This window comes from Eriocheir sinensis, unplaced genomic scaffold (assembly GCF_024679095.1).
Source record: "Eriocheir sinensis breed Jianghai 21 unplaced genomic scaffold, ASM2467909v1 Scaffold7, whole genome shotgun sequence".
Lineage (NCBI taxonomy): Eukaryota > Metazoa > Arthropoda > Malacostraca > Decapoda > Varunidae > Eriocheir > Eriocheir sinensis.
In genome coordinates this window covers 1,421,564-1,439,408 of record NW_026112053.1, presented here as the reverse complement: position 1 = coordinate 1,439,408, position 17,845 = coordinate 1,421,564, and the positions used below count along the sequence as shown (strand labels likewise).

The following is a 17,845-nucleotide window of genomic DNA, read 5'->3' as shown; positions in this document are numbered from 1 at the left end:
TTTAAGAGGTAGAAGACTATCAGTATGAGGAGGAGAGCTGATGAGACGAAGAGCCTTAGCCTCCACTCTGTCCAGAAGAGCTGTGTGGTGGAGCCCCCACATGAGATGCATACTCCATACGAGGGCGGACAAGCCCCCTGTATATGGACAGCAACTGCGCAGGGGAGAAGAACTGGCGGAGACGGTACAGAACGCCCAGCCTCGAGGAAGCTGATTTAGTAAGAGATGAGATATGAAGTTTCCAGTTGAGATTTTGAGTTAAGGATAGACCGAGGATGTTTAGTGTTGAGGAAGGTGATAGCTGGGTGTTGTCACAGAATAGGGGATAGTTGTTTGGAAGATTGTGTCGAGTGGATAGGTGGAGAAACTGTGTTTTTGAGGCGTTGAAGGACACCAGGTTCTTCTTGCCCCAATCGGAAATAATAGTAAGGTCTGAGGCTAAGCGTTCTGCAGCCTCCAGCCTTGAGTCGTTAAGTTCCTGAAGGGTGGGTCTTCTATTAAAAGAAGTTGAGTAATGCAGAGTGGAATCATCGGCGTAGGAATGGATAGGACAGTTCGTTTTGGAAAGAAGATCATCAATGAACAACAGAAAAAGAGTGGGAGATAGGACAGAACCCTGTGGGACACCACTGTTAATAGATTTAGGGGAAGAACAGTGACCGTCTACCACGGCAGAAATAGAACGGTCAGAAAGGAAACTGGAGATAAAGGTACAGAGAGAAGGATAGAAACCGTAGGAGGGTAGTTTAGAAATCAAAGATTTGTGCCAGACCCTATCAAAAGCTTTTGATATGTCCAGCGAAATAGCAAGTGTTTCACTGAAACGGCTAAGAGAGGGTGACCAAGTGTCAGTTAAGAGGGCTAGGAGATCACTAATAGAACGCCCCTTGCGGAACCCATACTGGCGATCAGATAGAAGGTCAGAAGTGGAAAGGTGCTTTTGAATCTTCCGGTTAAGGATTGATTCAAAAGCTTTAGATAGACAAGAAAGTAAAGCTTTAGGACGGTAGTTTGAGGGATTGGAGCGGTCACCCTTCTTAGGCACAGGCTGTATGAAGGCATACTTCCAGCAAGAAGGAAAGGTAGATGTTGACAGGCAGAGGCGAAAGAGTTTGACCAGGCAGGGTGACAGCACGGAGGCACAGTTTTTAAGGACAATAGGAGGCACTCCATCAGGTCCATAAGCCTTCTGAGGATTGAGGCCAGAGAGGGCATAGAAAACATCATTTTGAAGAATCTTTATAACAGGCATAAAGGAGTCAGAGGGGGGATGAGTAGGAGGAATATGCCCAGAATCGTCCAGAGTGGAGTTTTTAGAAGTGAGGCTACATCCACCATCGATGAAGCCCAGGAGTACCCAACAAAGATGCTACATCCCCCACCGTAACCCTTCCATCCCCATGCACTAATGCCACACACCACTACAGGGATGAGGTCTAGGAGTACCCAACAAAGATGCTACATCCCCCACCGTAACCCTTCCATCCCCATGCACTAATGCCACACACCACTACAGGGATGAGGGCTAGGAATACATCAACAAAGATGCAATGCATAAAATGTTCAATTTTATTGTGCGATGTGTAATAAAATCGTAGGGTAAGGTGGGATAAGTTGCCCCCCTTAAGAGAGATTGTCTGTTGTAGCCACAATTTTTGCAATAGAATTTTGAAAAAAAAGTTGTTGAATTCTTAGGCTAAGGTCTATCTATGGTATATATTGTATCCACTCATTATGATTTACACATTATTATCATGACAATTTAAAAAAAAATAATAAAGTGGGCTTCTTACCCCGCATGTGGGGTAGAACACCTTCTGGGTATACCTTTTACCCCACTCTGGCGTACAATAATAAAACTCCCAGAAACATAAGGAACATATTTTTTTTTTCACATAAAAATATAATATGTATTCCCTTTTTGAAACGATACCTTATAAATCTGTCGATGTAAAATGTAGGAACACAATCAAATTTGTGTCTCCTAATGAACAGAATGTAGAACTAAACAATTAATTAATTTTCTAAAAGGTATCCCCTTCTTTTAGACTAGTAATATTAGACCACCGCACCAACCTCCATGAGTCCATATACTAGTCTCAAACTCAAAAGTGTTCACTTATGGATGTCTTTAAAAAACTTAACAATTTATATTTATAGCAATACCGTAATGCCTAATCAGACTCGCAGTTTTGACATGCATACAGAGCTAGGCCTAGTCCAGTTGTACATTCTGCATGTGACCAATTTCTACAACTCCGACATTGGACCCATTTTTCTGGCTTTTAGCAAATCGTTCCCACACACCAAACAAGGCCATTTGCCAAATTGCTGATAATGGGGTAAAAGGCCCACATGTGTGGTAAAAGGCCTCCCTGTAGGCAACTTACCCCAAAGGCACAGGTGGCCTCCTACCCTGACAACTCATATATACACAATGTCACCATCTTTCCTACAAGTAGGCAGAGTATAAAAACATGCAATATGGTCTAGACATCTTAAAGCAATTAGCCATAGCCATCAGGCTAACTCTACAGTTCTTTGTCGTTATTTAGGTATCATTAAAATCACTTAAAACTTACAAGAAATTAGTCAAAAAGAAGAAATGTCCCCTTGCGGCCACAGCAACTGTTCATTGTTTACTCCAGTAGTTCCCGTGAGCACAGAGAGTTGGCGTTGCCTACTTGATCATGTGACTGCTTGAGAAAAGAAAGAAAGAAAGACAAAACCAAGGGGGGGCCTTTCATCTCAGGGGGGCATCTTACCCCACTTTACCCTAATTTATAAACCATAATATGATAATTGTAGACTGACCATTTGTACAAATGCCAGATGATAATTTTAAAGTGTTGGAAAGATCCGAGGGACAGCATTCTTCCCAATCCCAGGTTGGGAAATAAATCACCAGTACAGTAAGGCCCCAAACAGTGTAAGGTCAAGCAAGTAATGCAATTCAAGAACAGTGTCGGGGAGAATTTTTACAAGACTGACTTTTACAGCAGTACGTGCAGGATACTGCTCCTTTAAGTTTTTGTACATAATTACTATCCTTGACATTAACGCCAGGTCTCTAGGATGGGGTCTGAGGGCTGTGTTTCCTCCTCTGCTCACATCATCCCTAATCTGAAAATTTAAACAAGGGCTTTGTAAACTTGATATGCTCTCAGCAGCTTTCATTCACATGGCTGTGCAAAGTAACCACTTATTTGTAGTATTCATTCAGTCTTTGGATCCCCAAAGTGATGCCACAATTTTAAAGACAATTGCACCGTCATATTTTTATGCCTTCTTATAAAAATCTCTCCTTCAATGACACTGTATTAACTACTTCCAAAGAAAATTCATCACAGGAATCAGATTTAGCAAAAAACATGGTTTAAAAAAACATGTTTTTTTTTTTGTTTAAACCATATTTTTTGTTTAAACCACAGTTTTGTTTTGTTTTTGCTTTCCAGTATTTTTATTGCAGTAATTCTATCCATATATATATATATATATATATATATATATATATATATATATATATATATATATATATATATATATATATATATATATATATATATATATATATATATATATATTTGAAAAGGAATTATATATATTTAGAGATGGATTTAGCAATATATTTATTAAAAACATCAAAAACAACTCAAAAGATTTAGCCAACAGGCTGAAACCTATATCTATTGCCCTTTCAAGTTTACAAAGTGATAAGTGCAAAATAAGTGATGCCGTGAAGATTTGGAAACAACTAATATAATTTTGATCTTGAATAAATACTTCCTGAAAAGAAACTGGAGAACACAAAGAAAAGATATGGTCAAGCAATGCCTGGTTATCATCTTCTTGCATATTTGATGGATCCCCGTTTTCAAAATGACTTGGAAAGGATCACAGAAGAGGAAGAGAGTAGGGCAATGTCTCTAGCAGAAGAAGAATATCCAGGTTTACTGCCCATTATACTTAAAATGAAAGCTAAAACATATCCTTTTAACAAAGCCTACTTGTTTGACTCCTCAGTCATTTCTCATCTTACTTCCTGCTCATGGTGGCGTGTATTAAAAGGAAAGATTGATGACAATGCAATAGAGGAGATTTGTAGGTTGCTTAGTGGAGCTGCTTTTTTTTTTTTTTTTTTTTTTTTACGTGTTAGCCCATATGCACCGTAGGCATATTCTGCCTCTTCGGTGTTGCTCAGAGGCAGGCCCGTTAGTGGTGCGGGCGCGGGTTTTATAGTGGCACCTGAAAGGCCCATGTTACCCCCCCAAAGCTCATCTTTATTGCTATGCAACTAGAACTCGGGTGTCAGGGTGACATGTAGGTGATTTTAAGCCACTCGGCAAATGACACAAAGTTTCAAGGTAGCACTGGTGGGGATTCGAACCCATGCGTCGACATCAGTCCGATCCCAAGCTCACCACCTTATCCACTAGGCCACCGCCTCCCTGTCTGTCTGTCTGTCCAAATTAACTAGGCCAATTTGCACCGAGAAGCCCCTGCCCCATACTGGCTAAGCTTCGCCCCCTTTCACCCGATTGGATGTTCATGACGTCATGTATTGTTTCAGAGACACGTACCAAATATATATGATCCAGTTACTCTAGCTAGTTTCATGATAAAACAATATTAGTAATTTAATTGAATGACATCACATAAGAAACAAATTACATTAATAATACTACCAGTTTTCAAGAGAGAACGGGCCTTCAAAACAATACAGCATCAGCATTGAAGGCGATAGTAGGCTATCTATAAAGTAATGCACACTTTCCGTCATTATATGCTACATAGCTCATTCACATAGGCATACTAAATATAATCACATAAAAAAGTATCTTCTACAGTAACTTCATACAGGTAGGAATCATTGTATTAAGGAGTAAGTTTTGTATTTGTGGCTTGGAGAGACGGGTGGTGCCAAAATCTATATACACCAAGTCAAGTCATGCGCAGCTTTGTGGGAGGAGACACGGCAGAGGCGTGGCTTATACGTGACGTTGCTTGGAGGCAAACCTGTAGAATATAGAAACAGGGATTTAAAGAAAACGAAGAAAGGCGGACTAATTTAAATCAATCACTTCAACATGACCCCTCTCACACCCTGCACCGCCGTCTGTAGGCATTGGAATTACAGTCATGCATAGCACAATAAAAAAGGCATATTTTTTCGTCAGTGGCTTGCCTGAATGGGCGGTGAAAGAAGGCGAGAATGCACATCCAAAGTGCACACACGGACGCAAATTTAGTCACCCGTGAACTGGCTTCAAGTGACGTCATCCCGCTGCTCCGCCCCAAACCAACCCCTGCGCGTGCTGGTCGCAGTTTTGACTTGGTATATATAGACTTTGGGTGGTGCGTCGTCTGCAGCGCTCTCCGCCACCCGCTATCCCGTCAAGCGTACATAGCCTACCCACGATCTAAAGAAAGGGAGGTCAACCCACGCACAACTTAGGTGACGTCAGTCGGTCTGTGGGAGGAGCCTCCTCTCGCTTTCTCTTTCTCTCCCTCCATGGGTATAAAAGAAGATGAGCTAGCTGGCAACCAGGTATGCAGCAGGTTCTCAGCAGGCAGCAGGTTCTCACAGCAGCAGGTTCTCCCCGCCTCTTCAGGATAAAAATCGGGCAAACAGAGTACTAGGTTTCATCTCAAGGAGCGTGAGCAATAGGAGCGCTGAAGTCATCCTCAAACTTTACTTAGCACTAGTTCGACCTCATCTCGATTATGCAGTTCAGTTCTGGTCCCCCTATTATAGAATGGATATCAAGATGTTAGAATCTGTACAGAGGAGGATGACAAAGATGATTCAGGGGGTAAGAAACTTGCCTTATGAAGACAGGCTGAAGCAGTTAAATCTACACTCTCTAGAAAGGCGAAGGTTGCGAGGAGACTTAATCTAAGTTTATAAATGGATGAAGGGATTTAAGTAAGGGAATGTCAATGGCAATGGTTTTAAGTTAGACAAATTCAGATTCAACAAAGACATAGGCAAGAATTGGTTCACCAATAGAGTGGTGGACGAATGGAACAGGCTTGGGAGCCATGTTGTGGGTGCCAATACCATAGATACATTCAAGAAGAGGTTAGATAAAGCCATGGATGGTGAGGTGAGGTGGGGTTGAGTGTACAGGAGCTGCCTTGTATAGGCCAACCGGCCTCTTGCAGACTCCTTACGTTCTTATGTTCTTCTCTGCGCTACAGCCGGCGGAGTCCTCACTCGACGCTGATCACTGGTCAGGTGTCAGTGGTCGAGTGGTCAGTGGTCACGCTCTGCTGCCTGCAACTACCCCTTGTGGTCCCTCCGGGCTCGTGTATCGAAACTCTTCCTCCTAAAGTAGAGGAGTTTGCCCTTGTCCGGATTTTTGCCTTGCCAACACTGTTGACGCATAAGAGAATGACATCCTGCTAGCAGGATTGTCCGCGGCACTACACGCAGCCCCCCTCACGGCGTTTGTGGGTTCAGTCCCACAAGCTGCGGGGGCCCGGTAGGAGGCGCGGCTGTACTGTGTTTGCAGTTTTGGTTTCTTCTACTTTCCTTCACTTTTCGCCCTGGGCAGAGAGCCGACGAGACTTCGGTCTCGTATTCGCTCCGAGTCCCCCCGGGCAACCTGCACCCCTTAGGCTAGGGATTGTGCAGGCCAAGCGGGGCCGGGACTTTTCCAGAAGTCGCGCTGATCGTTCTGCTACCGCCTCGGAAGGAAAGTGGGTCGCTCTTCATAAAGCGGCCCCAACCTTCTGAGGGGAAAGGATAACAACGGACGAACTGACGGGACAACTGAGTCACGGACTGGACACAGGCGCGGACAGTGACCAAAGACATGCAAGATGACAAGAGTATGGATAAGATCTAACAATTCAAAGGACCCGAACAGGAAACTAAGACTCCTACAACTGCTCTCGGAAAATGAGATATATGTTAATCGAATCTTTGTTGCCACAGATGCCTTTACCATTTATACCAATGACGAAACTGACCTAGACAGACTGTTTAACGGCATAACCGACAAATACCTAGAAAATAACGAATTTACTCCAGTCATTCCACCAGAATTAAAACCAAGATCTATTATAGTCTTCAACGTAGATGCTCATATTTATAACAACGATGTGGATGATATGATCAACGAAATATTGGAAAAAAAGCGCCTACACCAACAATCAAGTAACAGACCTGATGAAGTTCCCTAGAGCAAAGAACATTAAAATAACATTCACCGAGACCAACGTCGCAAAGAAGGCGACTGAGATTGGGGTGAGAATGTCCTCTATGAACATTTCATCTCATCAAATCCAACAAGACACATTTATAGAAATAAAATCATGCACGAGGTACTACCAATTAGAGGATCATAATTCATCTGAATGTCCCAAACCAAACGACTATAAAATATGTTCGGAATGCTCTGAGGAAGGACACACCTGGAAAGACTGCTCCAATGGTTACAAAAAATGCATAAACTGTAAGGGTGACCATAAAACACTGGCTATGAAATGCCAACAAAGAAGAGACATAATACATTTTAAAAGAAAAGAGGGCCAGGAAAGCACAACTTACAGCAATTGCAACCACCTACCTGCCCCCAAGAAGACACTTTCTACCATTCCCAGATGTTCACAGACTGGCACACAACAATCACCCAACATATATTTTAGCAGACATGAACGCACAGAACAGACTCTTAAATGACAATCGGAACAACCCTATCGAAAAAGGCATAGAGCGATTTCTCAGACACGGGAAACTGCTACATCTAGGCCCCGATTTCCCAACCTACCACAGTGTAAAAAGTAGTACAACGCCAGATCTAGTCCTCGCTAACAACAAGATTATGCACAACATGTCAATAACACCAGGCCCTTTAACTGCATCGTACCATATCCCTATCATCATGACAATAACAGCAAAAGCAATAACGAAAGATATAGCCTACCAATTAGCCTCAACACACAGAAAGCAAATTGGACCCAGTTCAATAAGAAATACAAACGAATGTGGTGCCCCGAGGGCTGCGACACCACTCGCTCCAGTGTCATCATCTTCACCGGCAATATTTTCCGATGACAACAGCGGTATCGACCGCTAAAACACAACACGGACTCCAACACATGATTGTCCCCAAATGCACTGTTCATTTACCAACCTATACACAATTGCAATTGCCCATTAACGCACCCGCTTATCTCTCTAAGCCAAAACACAATCAACCGCGGCCAAAACACAATCAACCGCGGCCAAAACACGATCAACCGCGGAACAAAATGTTATGAAAACAAAGCTGCGTCACCGCGTGACAGCTACACTAGGATTAAAATCGACCTTATTACACATGTCGGTTAGGTAGATTATTGTATGAGATCGGTGTGAGTTTGATGTATGACTCACACGCCTGACGTATTACCCTCGTGATGTCTGTATATATGTCATGCCTATATAAGAAGCATTTATGCAGCCAAGAGATCAGATCAACCAGCACTCTGTTCGTTGCTGTACACTCAGTTGTCCTTCCCTAGACAACATGGGTAGAACATTCACCTTTGCTACTGTGAGTATGGAGTAATGTGGTACCATAGAGGAAAGCGTATCTAACATATCTATTGTGTTCTATTATCTTAGTTTTACTTAGGATTATATTTCTATGATACTTTATTGTGTGAGTTTTTACTCAATATTATACCAGTGTTAACGTCAGTAACCAATAGTGAAAGAAAACCTGAAGACTCATTGAGTCTAGTAAGCCAGTCGCTGGTTTAAACAATATTTTTACCCTCTGTAATATTAAGTAGTATTAAGGTAGAATAAAATACATATAAGAAAGGCGACACCGTTTCATCACCCCATTTACGAACTCCTTTAAATACTCCTAAAGTACCAGAATTTTAAGTCAAGTGTCACTAGTACTAACAGTGTGTCGTCTCCCCTGTGTGACCCGGATTACGGGTTACAACACGAATATCTCGACAATAATTTTACCATAACAGATGACCAAAGAACAAATAGATCAAAAAATCAATCAGTGGTATGACACCCTCGAACAAGCAACCAACAACTACATACCCATAAGACAGATAATTAAAAATAACAATAGCAAGCGCTCTACTAAGAAGAATTCAACACTTTTATGAAGAATTGAAACGAGAAGGATCAAGACACGGATGGAGTCGACAAGACTTCTATAGATACCAAAGATTAAGAACCCTACTAAAAGAAGAAAGCGAAAGGATTTATAATAAAAACTGGGAAGATAAAATAATAAATACAGCCAGATATTACTCAGAAGACCCTCAGAGATTTTGGATGGAAATTAAGAAGCTAAAAGGAAACAACCAACCAACAAACCAACACCTTAAGAAAAACAACGAAAAAATAACCCATGATAAGGATCAGGAGGCAGTATTTAGAGAGACATGGAGTAAACTGTTCACTATTACAGCTGAAGAAAATGCAACTTATGACAGACAAACAGAAGCAGAAGTAGACCAGTATTGGGTAGAAAACGAAGAAAACGTACAACTTATGAAACCTCAGACATAACAAGACTAGAAGGAATGGAAGACATGGATAGACTAATAACAACGAGAGAGATAAAAAACGCAATAAAAGCCTTTAAAAACAATACAGCAGGTCATTCACCAATCAATAAAATAATACTACAACATCTACCAGAAAATGCATTAGAGATACTCAAAGACATATTCAATCACACCTATCCATGTGTTACCACCCCAATAAATTCAAAACTGCCATCATAAAACTAATCCCAAAGGCTAATACCAACTCAACAAACCCGGCAAACTACAGACCAATATCCTTACCTGAAGTAACCGGAAAACTACTAGAAAAGATAGTAAACAGAAGGTTGAGGAACTATCTCGAGAACAACAACAAGCTCCCCTACACACAGCACGGCTTTCGAGCAAGCAGAGGCACGGGCACGGCTCTCACGGTCATACACGAAACAATAGCGGACCATATACCACGGAGAGATCAGGTTTACCTAGTCCTACGAGATGTTGCAAAAGCCTTTGATAAAGTGTGGCATGCAGGTCTACAATACAAGATTGCACACCTTAACTTACCTCTCACCATCACCAAATACCTAAATAACTACATCACAGGACAAAAGGCAAAAAATAAAAGTAGGCAACTATACAGGACAAGAGTTCACTCTGACAGCCGGTGTACCCCAAGGTTCAGTCAGCCATCTCGCCAATGCTATACATAATGTACACCTCAGAGCTCCCTCAACCTGCATAAACGTTCAATACGCAGACGACGTGAAAAAAGTTGGAAAGTTTCGTTAAGTCGACGCAACATGGAAACATGGAAATGCAGGCAACATAAAGCCTATTAGCTCATTACGAGGTCGCCCGCTTGGGTGATTTAATCTGCTCGACCGCCACTTGGGGCTTGAGGAGCATATGAAAGCACCTCGATATTGAGGAGCAGATCGTTATTCAGTTTACTCCCGATGCAGCGAAATGACGGTCGATTCTATATTTGAAGAAACTTCTTCCAGTGTCTGTGTTACATCGACTCGACTGAATGGGTCAACCGTTATTTCTAGATCCTGAGTTGGTTTGCAGTTCAAAGAATTTGGAGTAATCGACGTTATTGAACTTTTCAGATACTTGAGGACTTGAATCATATCCCTTCGTAGGCGCCTTTTCTCCAATGTAAAGAGAATGAGTCGCTTGAGTCGTTCCTCGTACGGTTGAGCCCTTAAGGTTGGAAACATCTTTGTGGCGCGTCGTTGAATCCTTTCCAGTAAAACAATGTCCTTTCTGTAATTAGGAGACCAGAACTGTACTGCATACTCGAGGTGCGGTCTTACCATGGAATTATACAAGGATAGTATCACGTCTGGTGGTTTACACTCGAAGTTCCTCGCCATGAACCAGAGCATAGTGTTGGCTTTGTTATATGCTTTTTTACAGTGATTCGCGTGTTTCAGGTCACTGCTGATAGTGAGTCCAAGATCCTTTTCCTCCTGCATCGCCTGCAGAGGTTTTCCATTCATGATGTATGTGTGGTTGCTACTTTTGGACCCAATGTGCATGACTTTGCATTTGTCAACATTAAAAGACATTTGCCATTTTTTCGACCATTCAATGATGTGATTGAGGTCTTTCTGTATGATTTCTCAGTCGGTCTTTGTGAGGGCCTTTCCACCCACTTTGGTGTCATCAGCAAATTTGGATATTGTGGATTTCAGTCCTGATTCTAGGTCATTGATATATATGATAAAGAGGATGGGCCCCAGCACTGACCCTTGAGGCACTCACTAGTGTTTGGAAGCCAATCGGAAGGCTGTCCGTTGAGTAGTACTCGTTGTTTTCTGTCGGTAAGCCAATCTCTTATCCACGCGATTAGATTGGCTCCAATGCCCGCCGAGTGCAGTTTCTTAAGGAGTCGCTCGTGCGGTACCTTGTCGAAGGCTTTCTGAAAGTCCAGGTATATAACATCACTGGGGATGTGGGCATCCCAGTTCTTATATATACCTTGGAAGAAGTCTAATAAATTCGTTAGGCAGGAGTGCTTGTTTCTGAAGCCATGCTGGGTGTCGGAGATTATATTATTGTCTTCTAGAAATTTAACAAGTTTGTCTCTAATAATCTTTTTAATAATATTTTTCCTGCCACTGATGTCAAACTTATGGGCCTGTTGTGTAATGCAACGCTTTTGTCTCCTTTTTTGAAAATCGGTGTTACGTTCGCCATCTTCCACTCCTCCGGGACCTTGTTCAAATGAACAGACTGGTTGAATATATTAGTGAGTGGCTGAAGTATTTGTTGTTTAAGCTCTTTTAATAACCGCGGGGACAAACCGTCAGGTCCTGTTGACTTGCTCGTGTCGAGTTTGGCCAGATACTTTTTCACTTCTTGGTCGCATATTGAGACAATTTCCAGGGGCTCTCGGGCATGGTTTCGATGTCCTCGATTGTGAATACGGATGCGATGTTACTGTTGAGGATTCTGGCCATCTGTTTACTTTCCTGAGTTACAGATCCAGTTTCGTCTGTCAGGGGACCAATATTGGATTTCACTTTCTTTTTCGATCTGATGTATATGAAGATTTTTTAAAAGTTTGTCTTGATGTCGCGCTATTTGTTTTTCGTAGTTTCGTTTACTACTCAGAATAAGGGTGCAACAAGCTCTGAGGCTGTTGTGGTACTGTGTACGAGCTTCGGCCGTGTCATTCTCTTTCATTAGGTTATAATTCGTTTTTTTAAGTTAACCGCCCTTTTTATTTCTCTGGTCATCCACGGTGGATCTACGGCACCATTTACTCGCCTGTGTTTCGTAGGCACTGTAGGCTTTTCTACTCCCAAAAGCTTATCTTTGAAGTCGTTCCACACGTTGTCGATTGTATTGTCGGTTGGGTTAAGTTGGTCTCAGATCGCAGAGGGTTTTAGTAGGATTATTTAGCTATTCTGTGTTAGGTTAGTTTTGGTTCCACCAGAGCGGTTTGTTCAATGTGTAAGGGAGAAAAAAAGGGTGTTTATATTGTATTAGGTCTCGGGAGAATTAACAAACAAATTTTGCATTAAATTTTATTATTACCAACTTAATAAATGAATAGCTTGCCGTAAATACTTAAAGATTCATGGAGACAAGGTGCAGGGCATGGATATATGAAATAAAAAGTTCCAGAGCAAGGTGGTTAAGCCCACCACTCTTCTCTCGTACTATATTTCTATCCTTTTGATTTATACTAGTTTCCCCTCCCCCTTTGCATTTTTTCACCCCTCCTTCGATCTCTCCACCGGAATGAATGAATGAACTCCACTAGTCCCTCTCTTCCGCTCGCTCCGGTAAATTCTCTCTCTCTCTCTCTCTCTCTCTCTCTCTCTCTCTCTCTCTCTCTCTCTCTCTCTCTGTGTGTGTGTGTGTGCGTGTGTATGTGTGTGGGTGTGGGTGTGTGAAATGAATAGAGATTTGAGTTTACCAACTGATGTTTTCATCCTGGTATTAGTAAAATGACTGTGCATAATAAAAAAAATTCATAACCCTATATAATTAAAACCACAATACCTGATGAAACTAACAAAGGTACATAAAAAACACTGGTTTTATTGATGGGTTTTTGGTTTAAACCAGGGCTGTCAAACTCATGGCCCGCGGGATAGTCATAAATGGCCCGCGGTATCACGGTAACTTCAATCTTGGCCCTCATGACGGCGCTTCAGAGTATGAATTGGCCCTGACACCCCTGGTTTAAACCGCCAACCCTGCTGTACATAATTAAAATCTTTCATATAGTTAAAACCACAATACTTATGAAGAAACTAACAAAGATACACACTAAAGGAAAGAATTAAAAAAAAAAATATTAGTTGGTTTAAACCACTGTTTAAACCATGGTTTAAACCATTTGGTTTAAACCGGCAACCCTGACAGGAATACTAATTTTAAAGGGGTTACTACTACTACTACTACTACTACTACTACTACTACTACTACTACTAATAATAATAATAATAATAATAATAATAATAATAATAATATTACTATTTTTCTAGTGGGTTAAATTTCTCCATCCCTGAGGCCCATCCCAGCCTCAGGGTCACCTTTGACACATAAAAACAATAAGTATAGCGACAAATGTTGATCATCACCATGCACACACACACACACACACACACACACACACACTTTATGGCCTCTTGTTTTTACTTGGCCGTCACCTCGTAGACGTCGTCCCGTATATGCTTGAGGATAGGAATCCTTTGTCGCACCTTATCCACGTAGTCCATGTCTGAAAGGGATTAGGGCTTGTTAGTGCTGTTGTGGAAATGTCTCGATCCTTACTACACAATGCCGTAAGGTCTGGAATAGGGCAAAATCAGTGTGATTCCCAGTACGGCAATGTACCAAATATCCAACCCGAGATGGTCTAGCAGCAAGAGGAGGTATCATAGGACATGTAAATTTATGGCATAATTCTAATACTTCAACGCTATCTCAAGACTGTGTTTTGAGTATCAGCAGTGGCATAGTTAGGCCTGGGCTTTCGGGGCTATAGTCCCGAATGTTTTATGGATAGCCCTGGATCTCTCTCTTTTTTTTTTTAAGAATAGCCCCAACCAGGCTAATACAAAATGTTAATTATTGTTAACCTGTTAGTAATATAAATTAGATTTCATAGATCCCATACGGAGATCAGTAGTAACAAATGTACGGAAGTGGGGGTAATTGGAAGTGGGGGGGGGGGCCCGGAAGTGGGAGGCGGGGGGGTTAGCGGGGGGGGGTGACGGAATCGGGGGTAGCTGGACCCCCCCCTCCCTATCCCTATCCCCCTACATCTACCCCCCCTACCCCCCAAGTCTTTCACTTTTTTCGCATACCCTACCCACCCACCCCTCTCGAGCTAGCGTACGGAAGTTGGGGTACTGGACCAGCGAGAGGGTGACGGGAGTGGGGGTGCCCAGCGGGAGGGTGACGGGAGTGGGGGTGCCCAGCGGGAGGTGACAGGAGTGGGGTGCCCAGCGGGAGGGTGACGGGAGTGGGGGTGCCCAGCGGGCGGGTGACGGGCGTGGGGGTGCCCAGCGGGAGGGTGACGGGAGTGGGGGTGCCCAGCGGGAGGGTGACGGGAGTGGGGGTGCCCAGCGGGAGGGTGACGGGAGTGGGGGTGCCCAGCGGGAGGGTGACGGGAGTGGGGGTGCCCAGCGGGAGGGTGACGGGAGTGGGGGTGCCCAGCGGGGGGGTGAGGGAAAAAGGGGTAGTTGAAGGGTTAAGATAAGATCGCGGAAAAAAGGACTCGAATGACCGCAAGATTATAATCACGGAAAAGGGTAAAGGCGTTACCTCACACACACACACACACACACACACACACACACAGCGCGGTCAATATTAATGGGTTTAGATATATGCTGATTGACATCTTCGAAACGACATGTGCTTCTTCCTTCCCTTTTATCGTTTCCTCTCTCTCTCTCTCTCTCTCTCTCTCTCTCTCTCTCTCTCTCTCTCTCTCTCTCTCTCTCTCTCTCTCTCTCTCTCTCGCAGGATAGATAATTCACGTTCCCTCCTCCTCTTCTCCTCTTCCTCCTCCTCCTCCTCCTCCTCCTCCTCCTCCTCCTGTTCTTCCTTACCTCTCTCTTATGCATTCCTCTCTTTGGTGTTATATTTCTTCTTCCTTTTCCTTTCTTTCTGATTTTGCCTTCATTTGTTTCTTATTTTGTACGTGATCATTTTTTTTATCAATTGTTTTTATGTGTTGTTTTGCTTGGATTCTTTTAACTTTCTGCTCTCCTCTGTTACCTCGTCCCTCCTTCCCTTCCCTTCCCATCCCTTCCCTTTCCTTCTCTTCTTTCCCTCTTCTCTTTACTTCCCCCTCCCCTTTGCTTTCCTTGACTTTTCTTCACTTTACCTACCGTGACCTTTCCCTACCGTGACCTTTCTTCACTTTCCCTACCTTACATTTCTCTTATTTTTCCCTCGACTCCTTCCTTTTTCTTTTCTTTCCTTCTTTTCCTCTTCCCTTACCCTTCTCTTATTTCTTCTCCTCTTCCCTTTCCTATCCTCCCTTTCCCTTGTTCCCTCTCCATTCTTTCCTTCTCTTCAATACCCTTCCCGTCTCCCTCCCTTTCCTTTCCATCCCCTTCACCCCTTTCTCTTCCCTTCCCTCCCCTTCCCTTTCCATCCCTCCCTTCACCCCTTCCCTTTCCATCCCTCCCTTCACCCCTTCCCTTTCCCTCTCCTTCACCCCTTACCTTTCCCTTTATATTCCCCTTTTCCTCCCTCCCTTCTCTCTCTCCCTCCATATCTTCTTTTTCCCTCCTTTCCCTCTACCTTTCATTCCTCCCTCCTCCTCCTCTTCCTCCTCTTCTCTCCCTTCCATCATACCTTTCTCCCTTCCTCTTCTCTCTCCTCCCCATCCATCCCTCCCTCCCCTTCCCTTTCCTTCCCTCGTGTTATTAAATAAGTCAGATTTATCTCAAATTCACTGTCTGGGCAGACAAATATTCGGAAAAGAGAAGGCAATCTAGTTTGTAGATATATATAAATATGCTGTATATTCACGTCCTTATGGATATCTTCTTGTTGATTTGGGTATAAATACTCCTGAATCCCTACAGTTTCGCTCAAACATTGTTGGAAAACCCCCGGGTGAACGCGTATTCCAATGGTGAACTCCAGGAAGAAGGAATTCTTACACGTTCTATACTCCCAACATAACGAACCCTATGGTTTAAGCTCTCAGCTACTTCTGGTCTTACTCGCCTAAGCCTTTGCAGCTGCTTTCTTAACCCCTCGAAGTCCGCCTTCCTGAAGTCAGGTATTAATTAATTAAGTATTGTTTCTGCTGACTCTATCCTCCCATTTAATATTAAATCTAATTTCCTTATGGTCACTGGTACTTAATGAATCCCCAACCTCAATATTGCTTATTATGTCTTCTCTATTAGTTAACAACAAATCCAAAATATTTTCTTCGCTCGTTGGTGTTCTAATTAACTGCTTAAGGAAACTATCCTGCATCACATTTAACAAATCCTGTGCCTCACATCTAACAAATCCTGTGCCTCACATCCAACAAATCCCGTGCCTCACATCTAACAAATCCCGTGAATTTTGGTCTCCGGGAGAGGAGGAGGAGGAGGAGGAGGAGGAGGAGGAATCCAAAAGAACACAAAGAAAGAACAAACAACAGCAGACCTGCTGGCCCTTACGAGGCTGTTTGTGACAAGCTACACTAACTATCTAATCAAAGGTGGAAGATGAAGGACAGCAAAGGCGAAGGCTCCTCCAGCCAAAGCTGGCAGGAAATTAAAAAGAACCATGCAGCATGGAAAAACTGCATGGAAATTTGTGTGCCTGTGAGAACACGACAACGCTTGCTGAGCACCCAATGATGATCACAAGACTAAGATTCCCACCCGCGGGATATACTGTGAAATTTATTAATCATGCTAAAGCATATGAGCCATCTTATTTAGCATTCTATGACTTTGAGAGTATTCTCGTAGAGCCTTCTCCGAATGTGTCTGGATGTGTAAAGAGACATCACTTTGCCATAGCGTATGCTTACATTATAGTGAATAGAAACGGAGAAACAGTAAAAAGCGGATCCTATTGTGGAAGTAATGATGTAAACCATTTTATTCATACAATGCAGCGTTCCTGGAAGAAGTTAAAATTTTCTAAAGGCTACAATAAAATCAATTTGACCGATGAAGATACGACACGTCACAATGAGCAAACTTACTGTCTTCTCTGCAAACAGGGTTTTTAAAAGATAAAGGAGTAAAACATCATGACCATGAAAAATCAGGAAACAATTACATTGGAGTTTATTGTGATGGATGCAACCTTCAAATGAAAAATCACAAATTGAAGGTCACTCTCATTGCACATAATGCGGATTACGACTATGTCGTTAATCCTGCGTGAATTAACGCTACCTGACTTGAAAATCAAACTAAGACCAAAACGTTCAGTTCACAAATACCATGAAGTCATCATAAATGACTTGAGATTTATTGACTCGTATGTCTTTATGTCTGGTTCACTCGCGGCTTTAGCGAACCAATTCATCAGTAATGGGAACGAACCCATATGCACACAACAGATGTTGAAAGATGTGCCAACACCTGCGTTGCCATTATTGATCAAGGGAAAGCAGTTTTTTTTGTTATGACTATGTGGATTCGATGGAACGACTTTCTGAAACACGTCTTCCATCCCGCGAAGATTTTTTTTTATTTGCTTCAAGAAGCCACTGCCACAATGCATGTGTCTCTTGCTGCAGGGTTGGGGAGGGAGTTGTCCCAGAAATACAAATTCTGCTACATTTAAAAATTCATCCTGCACGCTGTTTTTACCTACAACTTCAATATGT

General features: G+C 42.7%; 1 protein-coding gene across 1 annotated transcript in view; it reads right to left on the bottom strand.

The window, feature by feature from the left end:
- Positions 1 to 12,496: 12,496 nt before the first annotated feature.
- LOC126993918 (omega-amidase NIT2-like) overlaps positions 12,497 to 17,845 on the bottom strand; it is a 29,644-nt gene continuing 24,295 nt past the window's right edge. The window contains exon 6 of the mRNA XM_050853083.1: positions 12,497 to 13,756. Within this exon, the coding sequence (XP_050709040.1) occupies positions 13,671 to 13,756 (86 nt within the window). The 3' untranslated portion in view covers positions 12,497 to 13,670. The remainder of the gene's footprint in view (positions 13,757 to 17,845) is intronic.